General features: G+C 40.6%; 1 protein-coding gene across 1 annotated transcript; it reads right to left on the reverse strand.

The window, feature by feature from the left end:
* Nucleotides 1-6,400: 6,400 nt before the first annotated feature.
* LOC128379327 (transcription factor 20-like) lies at nucleotides 6,401-16,713 on the reverse strand. The gene is made up of 7 exons (XM_053338943.1): nucleotides 16,390-16,713; nucleotides 12,578-14,598; nucleotides 10,526-10,619; nucleotides 9,978-10,027; nucleotides 9,086-9,148; nucleotides 7,642-7,749; nucleotides 6,401-6,774 (listed from the first exon to the last, which is right to left on the reverse strand). The coding sequence occupies exons 2-5, from the start codon at nucleotides 14,594-14,596 to the stop codon at nucleotides 9,107-9,109; spliced, it is 2,205 nt and encodes a 734-aa protein (XP_053194918.1). The 5' UTR covers nucleotides 14,597-14,598; nucleotides 16,390-16,713; the 3' UTR covers nucleotides 6,401-6,774; nucleotides 7,642-7,749; nucleotides 9,086-9,106.
* Between the last annotated feature and the right edge of the window lie 979 nt (nucleotides 16,714-17,692).

Below are 17,692 nucleotides of genomic sequence, written 5' to 3' on the forward strand. Positions count from 1 at the left end.
AAGTTTGTAAGAGCCTGAAAACACAAACACACAGACAAAAAAATATCCTTAAAGCTTCGTCATTTCAAGCTGAGTGAGAATGACAGTCTTCCCACACACACATAAGAAAAGCACTAGTGAGTCAGGATCTCAACCTCCAAAGATCTGTCACGTTAAACATCATTTTCACAACCAGAGGGAGCAGATTATAAATCAACACAGTGAAAAACAAAACAAACCGGCATCAAATAATCTTAAAACCAGAGCCACAAGAACAATGACTTTCCATAAAGAGAAACATTTGAATCAAATGTAGCATAAGGGTAAAGGCATCTGATATCTGAGTGGGACTTATTATAGGTCTTATCTCAGCCAAGTTGGCAAATGTTCCTCTGGTCCTTTTAAGGAAAGGTGTAACATCATTTGAGCTTTATGGTGAGGGCTTAACAAACAGTTTTATTACAGGAATATGAGATGTGCTAGTGTCCTGCAGCTATGTACCAGCAGCATTAGGGTGCTTCTCCAAAACGGTTTTCCATTCCCGGCTATGTATGTTTAATTGCAGAGGCTAAGAGATGATCTCGTGTTATAAAATGATGAAATCCCCTCTCAAATGAGTCAGAATCTAAATTTGTCAGAGTAAATTATTTATTGGAGCAAATTTGTGGTTTGAAAAGCAGGGAATCTATTTCACTGCATCTATTTTGGGATGTACTCTGTGGATTATCATTATCATTATCAGCAGCAGCATCAGCACCATTGTGCTCTTTGTACACTGTAATTTATTTTGCTATGACAATTTACATTCTCATTAGGGATAAATAAAGTCATCTGTCTTTCTGTCTATTACCAAGTTACTACAGCCAAGTTCAATGAATCACCATAAAACCTGTTGCATGATATAATCATATTACTATTATTACACGTCATACTTCAAAACTAATATATTGCGTTTAAGGGTTTTACAATATTAAGTGTGTAAATTTGGCTATATTTCAAATAAATGAAGTGCTGGCAAGCTCTGACACTCAACACCAACGACATTTAGAGTGAATCTTACTGAGAACTTTCATTTTCAGCTTTAAGAAAGTCTGATCTTTGTCAATGTGCTTAATATAGAAGGTATTTTTACAGTATAGCGATGGCATATATAAGAGTCAATAAGGCTTACTAAACCTCAAATGTCAACATATCTGAGGTCTCAAGATGAAAGGGATACTTGACCAGAACAAGTGGTTGACTTCTGCTGACGAAGCGATTCCTGCCTCTATATAAGCAGCAGCTTCAGATTCCCCTGTGAACCGACAGGAGACTCACCCAGGTTAGTGCTTTCTGTGTGCTCATATTATTTGCTTGTACTGTATGTAATGTAATTAGAGTTTCTGCAGGTTTGAACAAGTTAAATTTAAGACTTTTTAAGACCATTATGAATTAAATTTAAGACCTACACGAATTACGACAAAATAAGGAAAATAAGGAAAATCAAAGTAATAAAATATCTGATGTGATCTTGTGTGTGACATCAGTGCTTTCACATCAATTATTCATAATTTGGGGGACTTCTTGCAGATAATACGCTGCGTTTTAAACTGATCATTTTGTATCGGCTTTAACCAACCACTGAAATCTGACTGTCCAAGCAAACACTACCTTGATCCTTCAGAAAGAACGACAGCTTTAGGACCTAGTATGCAACATATGGACGTATTTAAGACTTTTTAAGGCCTAAAATTGAGATGATCAAATGTTAGACCCAGCAGAAACCCTTTGTAATGTATCCTGCATTGTCTAACATTGTCTAAACTGGATTTTGGTTTTGGTTATTCTACAGAGGAGATCTGAGACCTGGAGCATAGGGAAGCCAACATTTCTCTCATGTTCAGCTAGAGCTTAACCAGATCAAAGGTGAGATAGACAGGAAGCTTGCAGAAAGGGACGAGGAGATGGAGCAGATAAAGAGGAACAATGACTCCATGCAGAGCACTCTCGATGCTGAGGTCAGGAGCAGGAATGGGTCCTGACAAGAGATGCTGTATAATTTGTCTTGTAAGTATATGAATGTTACTCACTTCACACTTCACTCTTCACGGGAGGATCAGGCCAACTCTCACTGGTCCAGGTTCAGGAAGGTCGAACATGAGCTAGAGGAAGCTCAGGAGCACGATGACATCGCTGAGTCTCAGGTAAACAAGCTGAGAGCCAAAAGCTGTGATCATGGAAAGGTAAATGTATTGTTTGCATGGTAACAGCCATCAGCGAGTCTATACCTCTTAACAAAGGTTATACAATATGAGCATATGGTTGAAGGCTCTTTAATATTTAAATAAAGATGATAATTGTCATCACTATCCTGAATTTGTCTTTTTTCCTGTTTGAAAAAGTTACTCCTTGACAAAGATACAGCTATGAAGAGCAGTTAGTCATGTTATAATGTCTTGTGGTTTGGTATAAGAATCAGTCACTTATCACCCTTTGACTATGTAGAGTCACGTTAGTCTATATGAGATACTATAAAACTGAACAAAGCTCTTTGCCAGCAGTGACTGAGGAAGTATTCAGATCTCTAAATTAACCAAACTGCATATTATAAAAATAATACATTGTTTCCTGTGCACCAGAGACTTCTGCAGACTAACTTCCTGTTTGGCTCCCTGCTAGCTTGACCATTTAACTATTTACTCTGACTGCCAGAAGAGGGAGACAAAACATCCACACTGCAGGTTTAAAGAAGCATTAATATAAAACCATATTCTAAGTCCTGGGGGAATTATGTATAATGTCTAAAAAAGCTTGACCATGGTAATGTTATATTTACCAAAACTTGAATTTTGCTCATAAAAACTTTTGGGGTTCCTCTGTGTACCAAATAATACTATAAAGAAACATACCATAATGTATAAGTGTGTTCATGCACTATTTGATCTTATAAATCTTATAATTATAAACTTGCCAATTTGAAAAGCAAAGCACTTTATTAATAGGGATTACATTACATGAACCCAAAACCCAAAAACACCACATAGTTCATGTCTAAGTGAATTATCTCAACCTCCAAAGCTCCGAGAAAAAAGTATTTTAACCCTTGCATACTGTTCAGAGTCAATTTTGACCCATTTTTACATTTAAGAGCTGTAAAAACACCATTAACTAATTTCCTCTAGGTTGATTTTTCTTTTAATGTGACTGTGAATATAGAAAAATAGAGATAAATCTTTTTTTAGCATAATTTTTTTCATTTTTGTGCAGCTGATATACATTTTGCGTGTATGAAAATGCCCAAATTTGACCTGTTTTGATTACAAAATCCAAAAATCAGCATTCAAACATAACAAATATATTCTTTATATTCTCCTGGATCATAAAATAGTTATTATAAATGTCTCCCCCCCCCCCCCCCCCCCCCCATAAATATATACATAGAATACACTCTTCATTAATCACTGTGTGGAGGAGTTTATGAATGTGAATTGATGTAGAGAGAGTCAGAATATGAACAGTATGTGAGAGTTAAAAGAATCATAAACTATTTACTGGACTCCTACTGCTGTGTTGACTGATTGATTTGCTCTTTATTTCAGTCTATAAAAACATGAGGCATAACAACACACCTGGCTAAAGGTCTACTGTGGACATCTTTACAACGTTTCTGGAATAGGCCGACTTTTCTCATACATTATGGATTTAACTCTCCTGTTGTCCTCAGGTCAAGGAAGGACAGGAGGAAGGAAGGAAGGAAGGAAAGGAGTAAGGGTGGGGGGGGAGTAAGGAGAGAAAGAAAGGAGTAAGGGTGGGGGGGGGTGAGGAAGGAAGGAAAGAAGGTTGGAAGTGAGGAAAGAAGGAAGGAAGGAAGGGGGATGAAGAGGAAGGAAGGAGGGAAGGAAGGAAGGAAGGGAGTGAGGAAAGAAGGAAGGACAGGAGGAAGGAAGGAAGGACGGTAGGGAGTGAGGAAAGAAGGAAGGACAAGAGGAAGGAAGTAAGGAGAGAAAGAAGGGAGGAAGGAAAGAAAGGAAGTGAGGAAAGAAGTATGGAAGGAGGGGAAGAACGAAGGAAAATTAAAGAAAGAGGAAAGAAGGAACAATCAAAAGAGATGGGGTCAATTTGACCCGGGAGGACGACAGGAGGGTTAATCGAAACAGGCTTGAATCCAATCTGATGGATGAACGAACATCCAACTCACAATGAAACCCTATAACAATTGATTCCAGGTGAGTCTGTGTCCTCTAAGTTCACCAAATCTATTCTTTTATTTCAAGAGAAGAACAAGGGATCAGATTTATTGACTTTTATTAAATAACATTATCTTTTTATTCATAAAATAATAAAAAGAGCAGGCATGAAATCAAACTCTGAAGTCTCTTGAAGACAACTTTACTCAAACCATCTTTTTTTCTTTTAGACAATTAATCCTTTAGACTGCCTGTTTATCACAAGTAGTATCAGCTCATGTGAAATGAAATACAAGAGTTCACACAGAGATGGATGGTTAAAGCTGCACTAGGCCACATCAGCTTTACATGACAGCAAAAGGATAATAAAAATACAAAAGGAATCAATTCAACAAAATCACAAAACATAATTTCCAACCTGCCTGGTCTCACCAAATGATTTATGAATAAACACCATTTATTATCATTTTGTCTTATCACTATGCATTTTCTGCTTTTCAGGTGTCATTTCATGCCATTATGTTTGAGTGATTTGCACTAATCTCAACCACAAACTGGACTTTTTTTGCATCATGTTGGGACATTTTCAACATCAACTCGCGTCAGGACCAGGTGGGGAGTTCTGGTCCTCTGAAAAGAGGCCAACGCAGAAGTAACTTAGAGCAGCATTCTATCAAAAGGCCACCAGGGGGCGACCGTCTCTATACACGTCAATGGAGAATTCACCAACTTCTCACTTGATTTCTAACCTCAGTAAACGTTTTCAAAATGTGTTTATGGTCTCAATCGCTAGTTTAAAGCCTTCTTCAATGCAGTATGATGTTCATTTGGGACATTTTGGCCTCCCTGATTTTAAATTTGACGATAAAGCAGGGTATGCATTAGGGCGTGGCTACGTCCTGATTGACCAATGTCCTTGAGATCCAGCCCTCGCAACCATAGCAACCTTCCCGCTCTGCCCATGGCTCCGTCTCATGCCCATATAAGTAGAATCCGCGTTTTTATTTTTCCCAGCATGCACCTGAAATTTTCAAGATGGCGCTGCCCAGATTCGAAACTATTGGCTTCCTAGCAGCAGTCCACAAACCAATGGGTGACGTCACAGATGTTACGTCCATTTCTTTTATACAGTCTATGGTTAGGACATTTTTACTGCATTTTACTGTTTTAAATTGGACTTTGGCGTATATATCTGCACGCAATTTGAAAGTGTAAAGTCATGGGGGGGGGGGGATGTTGTACGCAGACAGAAGAGGTCAGGTTGCTCCAACTTACTCCAATGATTTATCTTACATTAAACCAGAACAAAGAGATCAGAGCACATTACTCCAGTTCTAAAGTCTTTACACTGGCTCCCAGTCAGCTATAGAATAGATTTTAAAGTTCTGCTACTGGTCTACAAATCACTGAATGGTTTAGGTCCAGAATACATGAATGACATGTTAGTAGAATATAAACCCAGTAGAGCTCTGAGATCTACTGACTCAGGTCAGGTAGTTGAGCCCAGAGCTCTGAGATCTACTGACTCAGGTCAGATAGTCGAGCCCAGAGTTCAAACTAAACATGGTGAAGCAGCTTTTACACAACTGGAGCAAACTACCAGCAGAACTGAAATCATTTTTAAATCCAGATTTAAAACACTTCTCTTCTCCTGTGCTTACGATTGAGATCTTTTAAAGCACTTTTTCTCTTCTTTTTTCTCTGTAAATTGATTGTTTTGTCTATAAAATGATTATCACAATGTCTTAGAACTGAAAGAGCTTTTTTTTTCTTGGAAACAACGCCAAAAATAGTTATTGATGGCTTGTCTAAGTAATTGTTTCAGCTCATCCAAAACTGAATCAGACCACTTGGGGTCAGTATTGTTAATAGTGGGGTAAGATTTTTTGTGTGTTTTAGTTTGACGGACACTTTAAACTTTTCTGAAATCCTGCAACATGACACAAAAGAAGAATTTACTGCATCTTTTTTTCTATCAGGCTTGAACAGTTAGTGTGTTGTTTGTCGATCTTTTAAATTTCAACATCGTGTGAGCAGAGAAGTGTCCAAAAAAACCCGACACCAGAAATAAATCTGCTTGAAGATCAGTGAAATGTACAGTTTGTGATTTCATTTAGTGAGGATGCGATGTTGAAGCCCTAGTTTGTGATTTCAGATAATTAGACAGGTATTCTATATTTTAATATATAAATCTTGCTTAGTGCAGCTTTATATTAAACTTAAATACTTTTAGTAAAAAGGGTGGAGGTGGAACAAAGTCTAGAAACAGACATAAATAACTGCTATAATAAAATTATACTATAAAGTGCATTGTAGCAAACATCAACTGTGCATGCGATTCAACAGAAATAAATTATGTTATGTGATGACTGAAGCACTAACAGTAATATAAAAGTAGTACAAAAACTGTAGAAAGAAAAGAAGTGACTTTACATAAAGATATTATACTCTATACAACAAATCAATAAAGCTAAATTTAAATTCTTATACAATTATCATGTTGAAATAATAAAACTGTATTTGATGTAGCTAGTACAAATGTGGATCATCAAGAAGAGGAATAAATAAGTCATATACACTTTCACACACTCACACTCACACACACACACACACACACACACACACCCAGCTTGGCTCAGTCCAATAGTACCCCTTTTCCACCGAGCTGGAGCTGGTGCTGGTTCGGAGCCAGAGCCTGACTAAGCACCAGTTCTTTGCTTTTCCACCACCAAAGCTCCAGCCCCGAGCCTCAGAACGGGAGCCACAGCAAGCACCAACTCTTTGCTGGTCTCTAAAGCAAGAACCGATTACGTCAGTGGGCTGAGGGCGGGGCTAACGTTTATTAGCCGGCTAGCGGGGCTAATGTTTATTAGCAGACTAGCGGGGCTAACGTTTATTAGCCGGCGAGCAGGGTTAACGTTTATTAGCCGGCTAGCAGGGTTAACGTTTATTAGCCGGCTAGTGGGGCTAACGTTTATTAGCCGGCTAGCAGAGCTAACGTTTATTAGCAGACTAGCGGGGCTAACGTTCATTAGCTGACTAGCGTGGCATTTACAGAGGGTTAAACATTTGTTGATTAAAAGTACTATTTTTATCATTTTTTTGCCAGAGCTGTCTTCTTCTTCTTCTTCTTCTTCTTCTTCGTGTCCGGCAGGCTAGATGCCTTGTGCCATGTTGCTGCCTCTCACTGATGAATCATGGAAGTGCTTCAAAGGCGCGCGCTGGCTACGTTATACAGTGACGTAATCGCGTGGCTCCTTGCTGGTGGAAAAGCAACAGGTTCGTAAGAGGTGCTTGGATTAGCACCAACTGAGCACTGGCTCTAGCACTAGCTCCGAACCAGCACTGGCCCCAGCTCGGTGGAAAAGTGGTATAGGTGAAACTGTCTGTGATAAAGATCTACAAAAGAAATAACATAGAAACAGATAAAAACACAAAGACACATCTTAAAAATTCCTAAAAGTGGCCCCGGGTTTATCTGTCTGTCATCACACACACACACACACACACACACACACACACGCTCGCCTTAATTAGTGTTATAAAACAGCAGAGGTGAAGTCGGGCAGATCACGTCGCACCCTGAGGAGAGCTGTGGATCTCTCTGGAAACAAAAGAAACAAAAACAAGATGAACAAACGTACTTCTGGATGTAAAAGAAAATTCAGTCTTGTGCTTTTATAAAGTGTTCAGAGGCTGCAACTAATAATTACCCTCCTTTTTGATAAATCTGCACCATGTTTTCTTAAAATGTCAGAAAAAAAAGGTGAAAAATATCCTCGAGCTAGAGCTGGTGATACCTCAAATTAATTTAATTGATTTGAAAATGTGTTTTTTACAATATATATAAATGTATGTAATGTAGACGACAGCTGCAGACATCAGACTGTAATCTTTATTAATTCATGAACGGACCCTTTCTGCTCTATCTGTGCTGAAACTCATTATTTAACTTTATGTGGGATCAACTTTATTTTATGTGTAATTAAAAAAATATACCAATAAATAAAGTGAGTTAAATCCTTAAATGTCTTTTTATTGAAGCCTTTTACCAGCCTTTATCATGAAGTGTTTAATGCTCTTTGTTCTATTGACCCAAAAATATTAGCAGCTCCATTTCTAGTTGAATGCTTAACGTATATGAATAATCTAACTGTGGTAACAGAAAGCATTCCTAACCTTTGGAAGACAGCCTAGATCAGAGGTGTCAAACTCATTTTCATTCAAGGGCCACATACAGCCCAATTTGATCTCATGTGGGCCAGATCATTAAAAAGAAGGAAGGAAGGAAGGAAGGAAGGAAGGAAGAAAGGACAAATGGAAGGAAGGTGGGAAGGAAAGAGAAGGAGAAGAAAGGAAAGACAGGTGGAAGGGAAGAAAGAAAAGAATGGAAAGGTTGGAAAAAAGGACAGGAAGGAAAGATGAAAGGGAGGAAAGATGGAAGGAAGGGAGGAAGGACAGATGGAAGGAAGGAAAAAAAGACAGGAAGGAAAGATGACAGGGAGGAAGGAATTAAGGAAGGAAAGATGGAATGAAGGGAGGAAGGACACATGGAAGGAAGGAAGGAAGGAAGGAAGGAAGGAAGGAAGGAAAAAAGACAGGAAGGAAAAAAGACAGGAAGGAAAGTGGGCCGAATTAGACCCCTCGGCGGGCCGGTTCTGGCCCACGGGCCGCATGTTTGACACCCCTGGCCTAGATCATACCCTTACTAACTGAGAACATTTATTTATATGATCGACACTCTAAAACCCGAAAATATTCAATATACTACAATCACACCAAGAAAAGGACGAGGCCTGAGCAGGAATTATGAATTATTTGGCATTTCTGCTTCATAAATGAGCAATTATCAAAACCGCTGATTAACAGACTAATCATTGCAGCTCTACAAACTACTTTAACTTCACTTTTTTTGTGTCTGAATAATAAATATCACAAACCTCCAGATGTTGTTTTTTTCGTCATCTCTTCTGTTGCCTGGTGACACTTGTGAACAGTTTGTTCTGAGGGACACAAACAAACTATTTATTACACATTTTTATAAACATGAATATGAAATTATTAACCTGCTGCTTCTTCTTTCACTTTGTTGTCTGTAGTGTGAAGATCTTTAATGTTGTATCAGCGCCCCTCGGAGGCAGAGCAGCTCATTACACTCCATCAACCAACACTGATTTAACCTTTGTGTCGTCCTCCCGGGTCAAATTGACCCAGTCTGTTTTGACTGTTCCTTCCTTCCTTCCTTCCTTCCTTCCTTCCTGTCTTCCTTTCCTTCCTCCCTCCTTCTCCCTTTCTTTCCTTCCACCCTCCCTCCCTCCTTTCTCCCTTCCTTCTTTCCTCTGTCCTTCTTTCCTTCATTACTCTTTTCCTTTCTCCCTCCCTCCTACCTTCCTTCTTTCCTCTGTCCTTCCTTCCTCCCTTCCTCTTTTCCTTTCTCCCTCCCTCCTACCTTCCTTCCTTCCTTCCTCTATTCCTTCCTTAATCTCCTTCCTCCCTTCCCTAATCCTTTTCCTTTCTCCCTCCCTCCTACCTTCCTTCTTTCCTCCATCATCTCCTTCTTTCCTTTCCTCCCTCCCTTCCATCTTTCTTTCCTTTGTTTCTTTCCTTTCTCCCTCCCTCCTTGTCTCTTCCTTTCCTCCCCCTACCTTCCTCCATCCTTCTTTCCTTTTTTCTCCCTTCCATCCTCCCTTCCTTCCTCCTTTCTTTCCCTCCTTTCCTTCCTTCCTCCTTCCTTCTTCCTCCCTTCCTCCTTTCCTCCTTTCCTTCCTTGACTTGAGGACAACAGGAGGGTTAAAAACTTTGCTCTCACTAACATTGTTAAAAAATATTTACCTTGTGCTCCGGACATCTCATCGAGAAGTTGTCTTCGTTTAAGACACAGCCTGAAAACACACACACACACACAGACACACACACACACAGACACACACACACACACACACACACACACACACACACACACACACTATCTTTAAAGCTTCAAGCTGAGTGATGAATGACAGTCTTCCCACACACATAAGAAAAGCTCGAGTGAGTCAGGATCAAAACTTCACTTATTTTTCATGTTCTTTACTCTAAATGGAAACTGGTCAAATACATCTGTATATGCATGTTAGAGCTGAGTGGACAACGTGAACAATGCACGCAACAACCTTAGCAACAAGGACTTAACAATGGACGGCCGTTTGTGGGAACGTCTGATAAATATTAATGTCATCACCATGAAGCCCTGAAGTCCTCGCTTTTGACTTACATTTCAACATCTAGTCCCCTCAGGCTTTTAAACTTTGACCATTTACAACATCCCACAATATGCCTACTTTAATTGATACCCCAAATTTGCTATTCTTTAATTTTTGGACAGATATTTGACACCGTACCTGACTGAATGGCACATCTGTAGTGATAATTTCTGGGACAGCCCTTCTGGAAACATCCCATTATTGCACCTGTTTGTTGGCATGTTGAACATATCTGTGAAAGAGAAACTCACAGTGAGAAAAAAAACAAAAAAACACAGCATCTACTCATCATTCTTTGTTTATGAGGTGATAAGTCTGAAATCAATATAACGATACACAGTATGTAACACACATGCATGCCAAAGAAAAGCATTCATACTTTTTACACAAGTGAAACACTAATTTAAATGACTCATTTTCTGCTCAGATTTATACATTGATGAACAGTAATATTGACCAGCTATCAGACTAGATTATCTACAGTATCTCTACATAGTTCATTTCATAGTCTGAAAATGATGCCTTCATATCAGATTAAAGTGTCTTTTTAAATAGTCGTGTTGGTCAGGTTTCCCCTTGTAAAAAATATAATGTATCTGAGAGTTCTTGATTCATTGGAAATAAATACAAAGCCCTTATTTACAATTAACCCTCCTGTTGTCCTCGAATCAAGGAAGAAAGGAAGGAAGGAAGGAAGGAAGGGGGGAAGGAAACGAGGGAGGAAGGAAGTGAGGAAAGAAGGGAGGGAGAAAGGAAAAGAAGAAGGAAGGAAAGAAGGAAGTGACGAAGGTACGGGGGAGGAAAGAAAGAGAGGAGTGAGTGAGTAAAGAAAGAAAGAAGGAAGGAAGGGAGGAGGGAGGGAGGAAGAAAGGACAGAAGGAAGGAAGAAAGGGGGATGGATGAAGGAAGGGAGGAAAGAGAGGAAAGAAAGAAAGAGAAGGAGGGAGGGAGGAAGGAAGACAGGGAGGAAAGAAGGATCTCTCTCTCTCTCTCTCCCTCTCTCCCTCTCTCTCTCCCTCTCTCCCTCCCTCTCTCCCTCCCTCTCCCTCTCTCTCTCCCTCTCTCCCTCTCTCTCCCTCTCTCTCCCTCTCTCTCCCTCTCTCTCCCTCCCTCTCCCTCTCCCTCTCTCCCTACTGGAAGTTTCCACATCATCACACTTGTGAGAGTTGGCTCGAGGAGATGCCAAATATTGGAGTTGCAAGTTTTGGGAAGCTGACCTATTGGCTCATACCGGTATTTTGAGACTGTCCAGTGATAAAAACCCTTCTGGGCCGAGATTCATAAAACACTAAAAAACCTGTTTTGATACCGATCTGCCATTTCTGTTTCCCCAATTTATACTTATACTTATACAATTTATTCTCTGACTTCCAGGTAATAAGACACACTGGCTGTTTCTTGAACACTACAAGAATGAATAAATATAGTTTAATAGATGACTTTCTCTCTGTATTCATTAAGTTAGAGACTAAATGGGTCAAAGATGTAAAGCTCTTGCAGACAGATTTGAATGATATTATAATATTTAAGCTCTTATCTTCCTGCCCCTTGTATTTTTATTTTGACACGTGTGTTAAACTCCAAAACTGTATAAATGCATAAATGTTGAAAATGTATGGACGGCAGAAGAGAAGATACTGCCTGTTGGTTAAAAGCTTGTACTGCAATCTTCATCCAACTTAGGTGATAACAAATAAAACACTTTTTTTATTGGACGGTGACTTTAAATGACCCTCCTGTTGTCCTCGAGTCAAGGAAGGAAGGGAGGAAAGAAGGAAGGGAGGAAGGAAGGATGGAAAGGAGGAAGAAGGAAGGAAGGAAGGAAGAAGGAAGGAAAGGAAGGAAGGAAGAAAGGAAGGAAGAAGGAAGGAAGGAAGGAAGGAAAGGAAGGAAGGACAGGAGGGAGGAAGGAATGAAAGAAGGACAGAGAAAAAGAAGGAAGGGAGGAAGGTAGGGGGGAGGAAAGAAAGAGAGAAGGAGGGAGGGAGGAAGGACAGACGGAAGGAAGGAAGGAAGGAAGGAAGGAAAGGAGGGAGGAGGGAGGAAGAAGGAAGGAAGGAAGGTAGGGGGGAGGAAAGAAAGAGATAAGGAAGGAGGGAGGAAAGAAGGAACAGTCAAAACAGACGGAGGGTTGATACAATTTCACAAAAGGTGATAAACATTCACTTGGACATGAATTGTGTGTCTCACTGTTTCTTGTGCGAGCCGAGCTGCTTCCTCTAAGCCGTACAGCTTTCCTCTGACCAGGAAAACCCCGGCCGACCAGATGCCGCAGTCCTCGTGCATCCAGCACTCATCGAGATGAAGAGGCACCTTAGGGAGAGAGTGGTCCTCGCTGTCGGGCAAACCTATGACAGCAGAGCGATCGTACTCACAACCATCGTCTGAGGAGTTTAGTGAGTGGCTGTTAGCGGGTTCATGTGAGTTCTCTTCCTGTTTCTGCAACGTCCTGCCGACCTGCTGAGTCTGGCAGTCCACAGACGAGCCGGTGGGACAGTAGGGGCCGTGCAGGTCCCCGAGGCCCCTAGCGTTGGCCACCTGACCGCACAGGCAGCATAGCAACGTGGCGTGACACCTGCTTTCCGAGCTGAGCCGACCCAGCTGGAAACAGGAAGTATTGGGGACGAATCCAGACAGAGACCTGGCTGCCGTCTGCTGCTTTCCTCTGCTGCTCCTCACGCTCGCCTCCTCTTCTCGATAGTTGACCACAGTGCACACTCGCTTCTCCATGTGAACGAACGGGCAAAAACTCTCTGATTTCTTGTCCTTTTTTTCCTCTTTTACCTTTAAAAATTTGAGCATGATTTCAGGCTCTGTGGGAGAAAACGGAGTGGACGGTCCGGTCAGTGAGCGGCGCTTTTTCCTGCGTCTCATGACAGTTTTTTTGTTTGCCGTCTTGTTGCTGCTGGCCGCGGCCCTTTGATGCTGCTTTGAGGGGATTCTGTGGCTTTGTTTCTGCTTGCTTCTTCTTAACCTTTTATTTTTAGGAATGTTTAGAGGCTTCTTTCGTTTATGATTGACGTTTTTTGTGTATGAAGCTTTGCGGCAAGGCTGCTGCTCTTTCTGCTGCGGTTTAGAGGGCGACTTCCTGTCCGCCCGAGCGTCCTCATCAGAGTCTTCTGAATTGCTGCTCACTCTTTGCGACAGGTTGGGCTGCGACGTCGACTCGTCAGCATCCGAGCTGGACAACCTCACCACGTACTCCATCACGTCGTCAGAGTCGCCACTTTCGTTATAAATACCCACCGCGTCGTTTTTGACCTGCCTCCTCAAGCTGTGCCTGGACCGGGTGCAGGTGAACTGAGGCATCTCGGACACAGATTTCCTAAGTCTGGTGCTGTGTCGCACTTGTCTGGTTGGAGCTTTCTCACCTTCGCTTCGAGGAGAACTTTGCCTCACCAGACTCTTCTTACAAGGAGCGCTTTTCTTACAAGGAAAAGCGTGGCCTTTCTTCTTGTCTCTCGTCACCGAAACTTCGATAACGTCGCTGTCGTCGCTTGAAATGTCTACAGGAGATTCAGCAGGGTTGCCATAAACGGCGCTGAGGTCTGACAGGAGGACTACAGGCCTGGTGTGATGTACGGGAATGTCCACCGAGCTGTCGGAAGAGTCCTCCGAGTATGAGCTGTCGGGGCTGGGTGAGCTCAGAGGCTGAGGTAGGTGGTAGCAACCTCTCCCTTCATCCAGCGAGGACACAGCCGGGGACAGAGGCTCCACGATGTGTCTCACGCTGTCTTGGATGAAAGAACTGCATAAGAGCGGCTCCTTAGCCGAGGAGACCAGAACAATGACGTCAGAGCCGCTGTCGCTCTCCTCTCCGCCGCTGCTTTCGGGTCCTTGGCCGCCGCTCTGGTTGGCCCCGTAGAAACCGGAGTGCCACAGGTTGCCGTGGACACCGTCGCGGTATAGATCCAGGCCCGGAGCGAGCGCTGTATTCATGTAGTTGCCTAAAGCCTCGGGGCTTTGGTCCATGTCTCTGCAGTGGACCGGTGCACCCGCCTCGGGACGCAGAGAGTTGTAAGAGGACGAGGCTCGGGTTCGGTACGAGGAGCCGACCTCCGTGTTGCAGCTTGGCGGGCGTCTGTGGTACCACTCGGGTTTCTTAGCGAGGTCCATGGCTTCAGCGCGGCTGCGGGTCAGGGGGTTGACTGAGTAGCTCTTTGACAGATCCATAGCCATGAGAGATGGATCCTGAGAGGACACTTCCATCACTGCAAAACACATCAAACACTGACATTAACTATTTGGACAGTTATACAATTATATTCTTCAAGCTTCAGCACATTCAGTTAAAAAAAAAAGTAATGAATACGACAATAAAAGACGAGTCTGTGTTAAAACATAAGCCAGGTGTCCAAATGAAGATTTAAATGTGTTTTTCTTGCTCCTGTGCAGTAATTGTGTTTTTCTAGCACTGAAGCCAAACATCTGGTTCCAGTTTGTCAGTCGTGTGTATTTATTGATTTTCTTTGTCTTATGTGATACTGTTTTAGACTTTGGTTTAGATAAAACAAACAAAGGGAAGCAGTGGAGGAGTAAGTTCTCTGATTATTTACTTAAGTAAAAGTAGCAACACAATACATACATGTAAAAAAAAATCTATATGAGTGGTGTAGTATGCAGTATTACAGTAAAAGTAGTGCAGTATTATGAGTGATGTAGTATGCAGTATTACAGTAAAAGTACTGCAGTATTATGAGTGATGTAGTATGCAGTATTACAGTAAAAGTAGTGATATATTATTATATGTGACATCATTAGATTATTAATAGTGAAGCATCAGTGTTAGAGCAGCATGTTACTGTTGTAGCTGCTGGAGGTGGAGCTAGTTTATACTACTTTATACACAGTTAGCTAGTTTATACTACTTTATACACAGTTAGCTAGTTTACACTACTTTATATACAGTTAGCTAGTTTATACTACTTTATATACAGTTAGCTAGTTTATACTACTTTATACAGTTAGCTAGTTTACACTACTTTATATACAGTTAGCTAGTTTATGCTACTTTATATACAGTTAGCTAGTTTATACTACTTTATATACAGTTAGCTAGTTTACACTACTTTATATACAGTTAGCTAGTTTATGCTACTTTATATACAGCTAGCTAGTTTATACTACTTTATATACAGTTAGCTGGTTTATACTACTTTATATACAGTTAGCTAGTTTACACTACTTTATATACAGTTAGCTAGTTTAGTCAAAGTCCTTCTAAGGCTTATTATAATGTCTCTGGTTTAGTCCAGTGGTTCCCAACCTAGGGGTGGGGCCCCTCCAAAGGGTCAGTAGATAAATGAGAAGTTCTGATACACACAAAACTTATAGTTTTTGGACGTTTTCTCTAATCTTTGATTTTTGCTGAAATATTGGATCATTTGAACATTTATTGAAATGAAAGCATGTGATAAGTTTAGAGGGAAAAATCACTATTTGGTGGAGCTGTTAACAACTCATAGACATCTGAAATGTGAGCCGACTACACACTGCTTTTTCTAAGACGTCAAAAGACAAAAAGGTTAGATATGTTGTATTATAAAAGCTTGTTATATTATCCATTGTGTCAAATCTTCATCTGAAAAATAACTAAAGCTGATAAATAAATGTAGCGGAGTAGAAAATACAAATATTTCCCTCTGAAATATAGAAAATAGTATGTATGGAAGTACGGAAAGTATGGAAATACACAAATAAAGTACAAATACCTAAAAATTGTCCTTGAGTAAATATATTTGGTTATTTTCACCACTGATGAGGAGTCACCTTGGGATTCAGGTAACTATGAAGCACTTTCCTGCATTTTCACACGAAGGGAATTAAATAATTTATTTAAAAAAATAAAAATGCTCAGATTCATCGATGCATCACATATTACAGTATGCCTAACACCAGTAGGATGGTATTGCACAATGCAAAACAGTGCAATAAAAAGGTCATGCAACCTTATAATAAATATTACATCTGTAGTTTAAAGTTAAAATCATGTGACATCTTACCCCAGTAAAGGTGTCTGTAGTTTTATCAGATGGCCCCCGGTTGTCTGGATGAGTGGGGCTGCAGGGATGAGGCTTCCCCCCCTCAAACAGCTCGGGTATGAGGGTTAGCTACCAGCTCAGGGCCCGTCATCAGGACTGGATGTAAACAAAAGCAGACACAGTTCATGCTAGCCTCGAAGCTAACATTAGCCTCGCTGAGCGGTCTCCATTATTCAGCCCACGAGCTCCGAGATAAAGGCGGATAAACATGTTTTGGTAACGTGTGGCTGGCTGGTAATCACCGCCACCCCCTCCTCCTTTAGCTTACTGTTGGTATTTTAAAGTTGTCATCATGGATACCTTCTTCCTTCAAGCGTCAAGTCACGTAGAAACAGCTGGAGTGATACCGGAAGAGAGCTGCAACCTTTCAAAGTAAAAGTCAAAGCCGCTGTGTAGGAGCAGGGTTGGGAAGGTTTATTTTGGTAAATGTAATAGATTACAGATTACTAGTCACCCTATTTTAAAATGTAATGTGTAATGTTTTCAGCTCTCACTTTGTGTTGATTTCCCAGAATGAAGACTGCATTTCCCATGAGCATCACCTCCTCGTCATGTTGTAAAAATATTGGATAGAAGAAGAAAGATAGCTTTTTAAAAATATGTTTCTCTTTTCTTTTGGTGGTGTATCTATCCTATAACTATCTATCCCAGTGAAAAAATTTTAGTTACCCCATTTAAAATGTAATCAGTAATGTAACTGTTTCAATTACTTAATCAAAGTAATGTAATTTATTACATTTGATTGCCTTTCTAATTTTCAGTATTTTATAGTTTTGATGTACTCCAATTGAGTATATTCAGTGGATTTTTTTGTTTCCCCAATTTAGGAGAAAGTTGTAAACATATAATCTGAATTAAAAACTGGGAGAGGCAGCAGATATAGATTATATGAGAAACTGACAGACGGAGTATGGAAGTAGGCCTACAAGAATGACAAAATCATTTTTCCTCAACAGAAAAAAACACAATTCAGCTTCATTTACTTGGTACATTTGTAAAATTGAGGATTTCCAAAAGTATTCTGGGTAAATAACCTTCAACCTGTAAGACGAATGTGTTTTTCTTACATTTAAGTACTCTGACTTGCAGTAGTAGTTGTAACTAAGTACATTTAATTAATCTGGACGTTTGAATTAAACTCTCGTGCGTCACGTCAGTCGGGGTGCTTTTATTCTGAAATGTCTACTCGGAAGTCACCTGTATTTCTTCACGTTACCTTGACAACCATCGTCCTCCAGAAAAAACGGCTGAAAACTGTTGAAGA

The sequence above is a fragment of the Scomber japonicus genome, chromosome 18 (assembly GCF_027409825.1).
Source record: "Scomber japonicus isolate fScoJap1 chromosome 18, fScoJap1.pri, whole genome shotgun sequence".
Taxonomy (NCBI): domain Eukaryota; kingdom Metazoa; phylum Chordata; class Actinopteri; order Scombriformes; family Scombridae; genus Scomber; species Scomber japonicus.

Bases quoted from the DNA above. Each gene is read 5' to 3' on its own strand.
- LOC128379327 (XM_053338943.1), bottom strand. From the start codon at position 14,596: ATGGAAGTGTCCTCTCAGGATCCATCTCTCATGGCTATGGATCTGTCA. The intron at 10,028-10,525 runs GTACGGTGTCAA...GTGTGTTTTCAG, and splicing joins CAGATGTGCCATTCAGTCAG to GCTGTGTCTTAAACGAAGAC. The intron at 9,149-9,977 runs GTAAATATTTTT...TGTGTCCCTCAG, and splicing joins TGAGATGTCCGGAGCACAAG to AACAAACTGTTCACAAGTGT.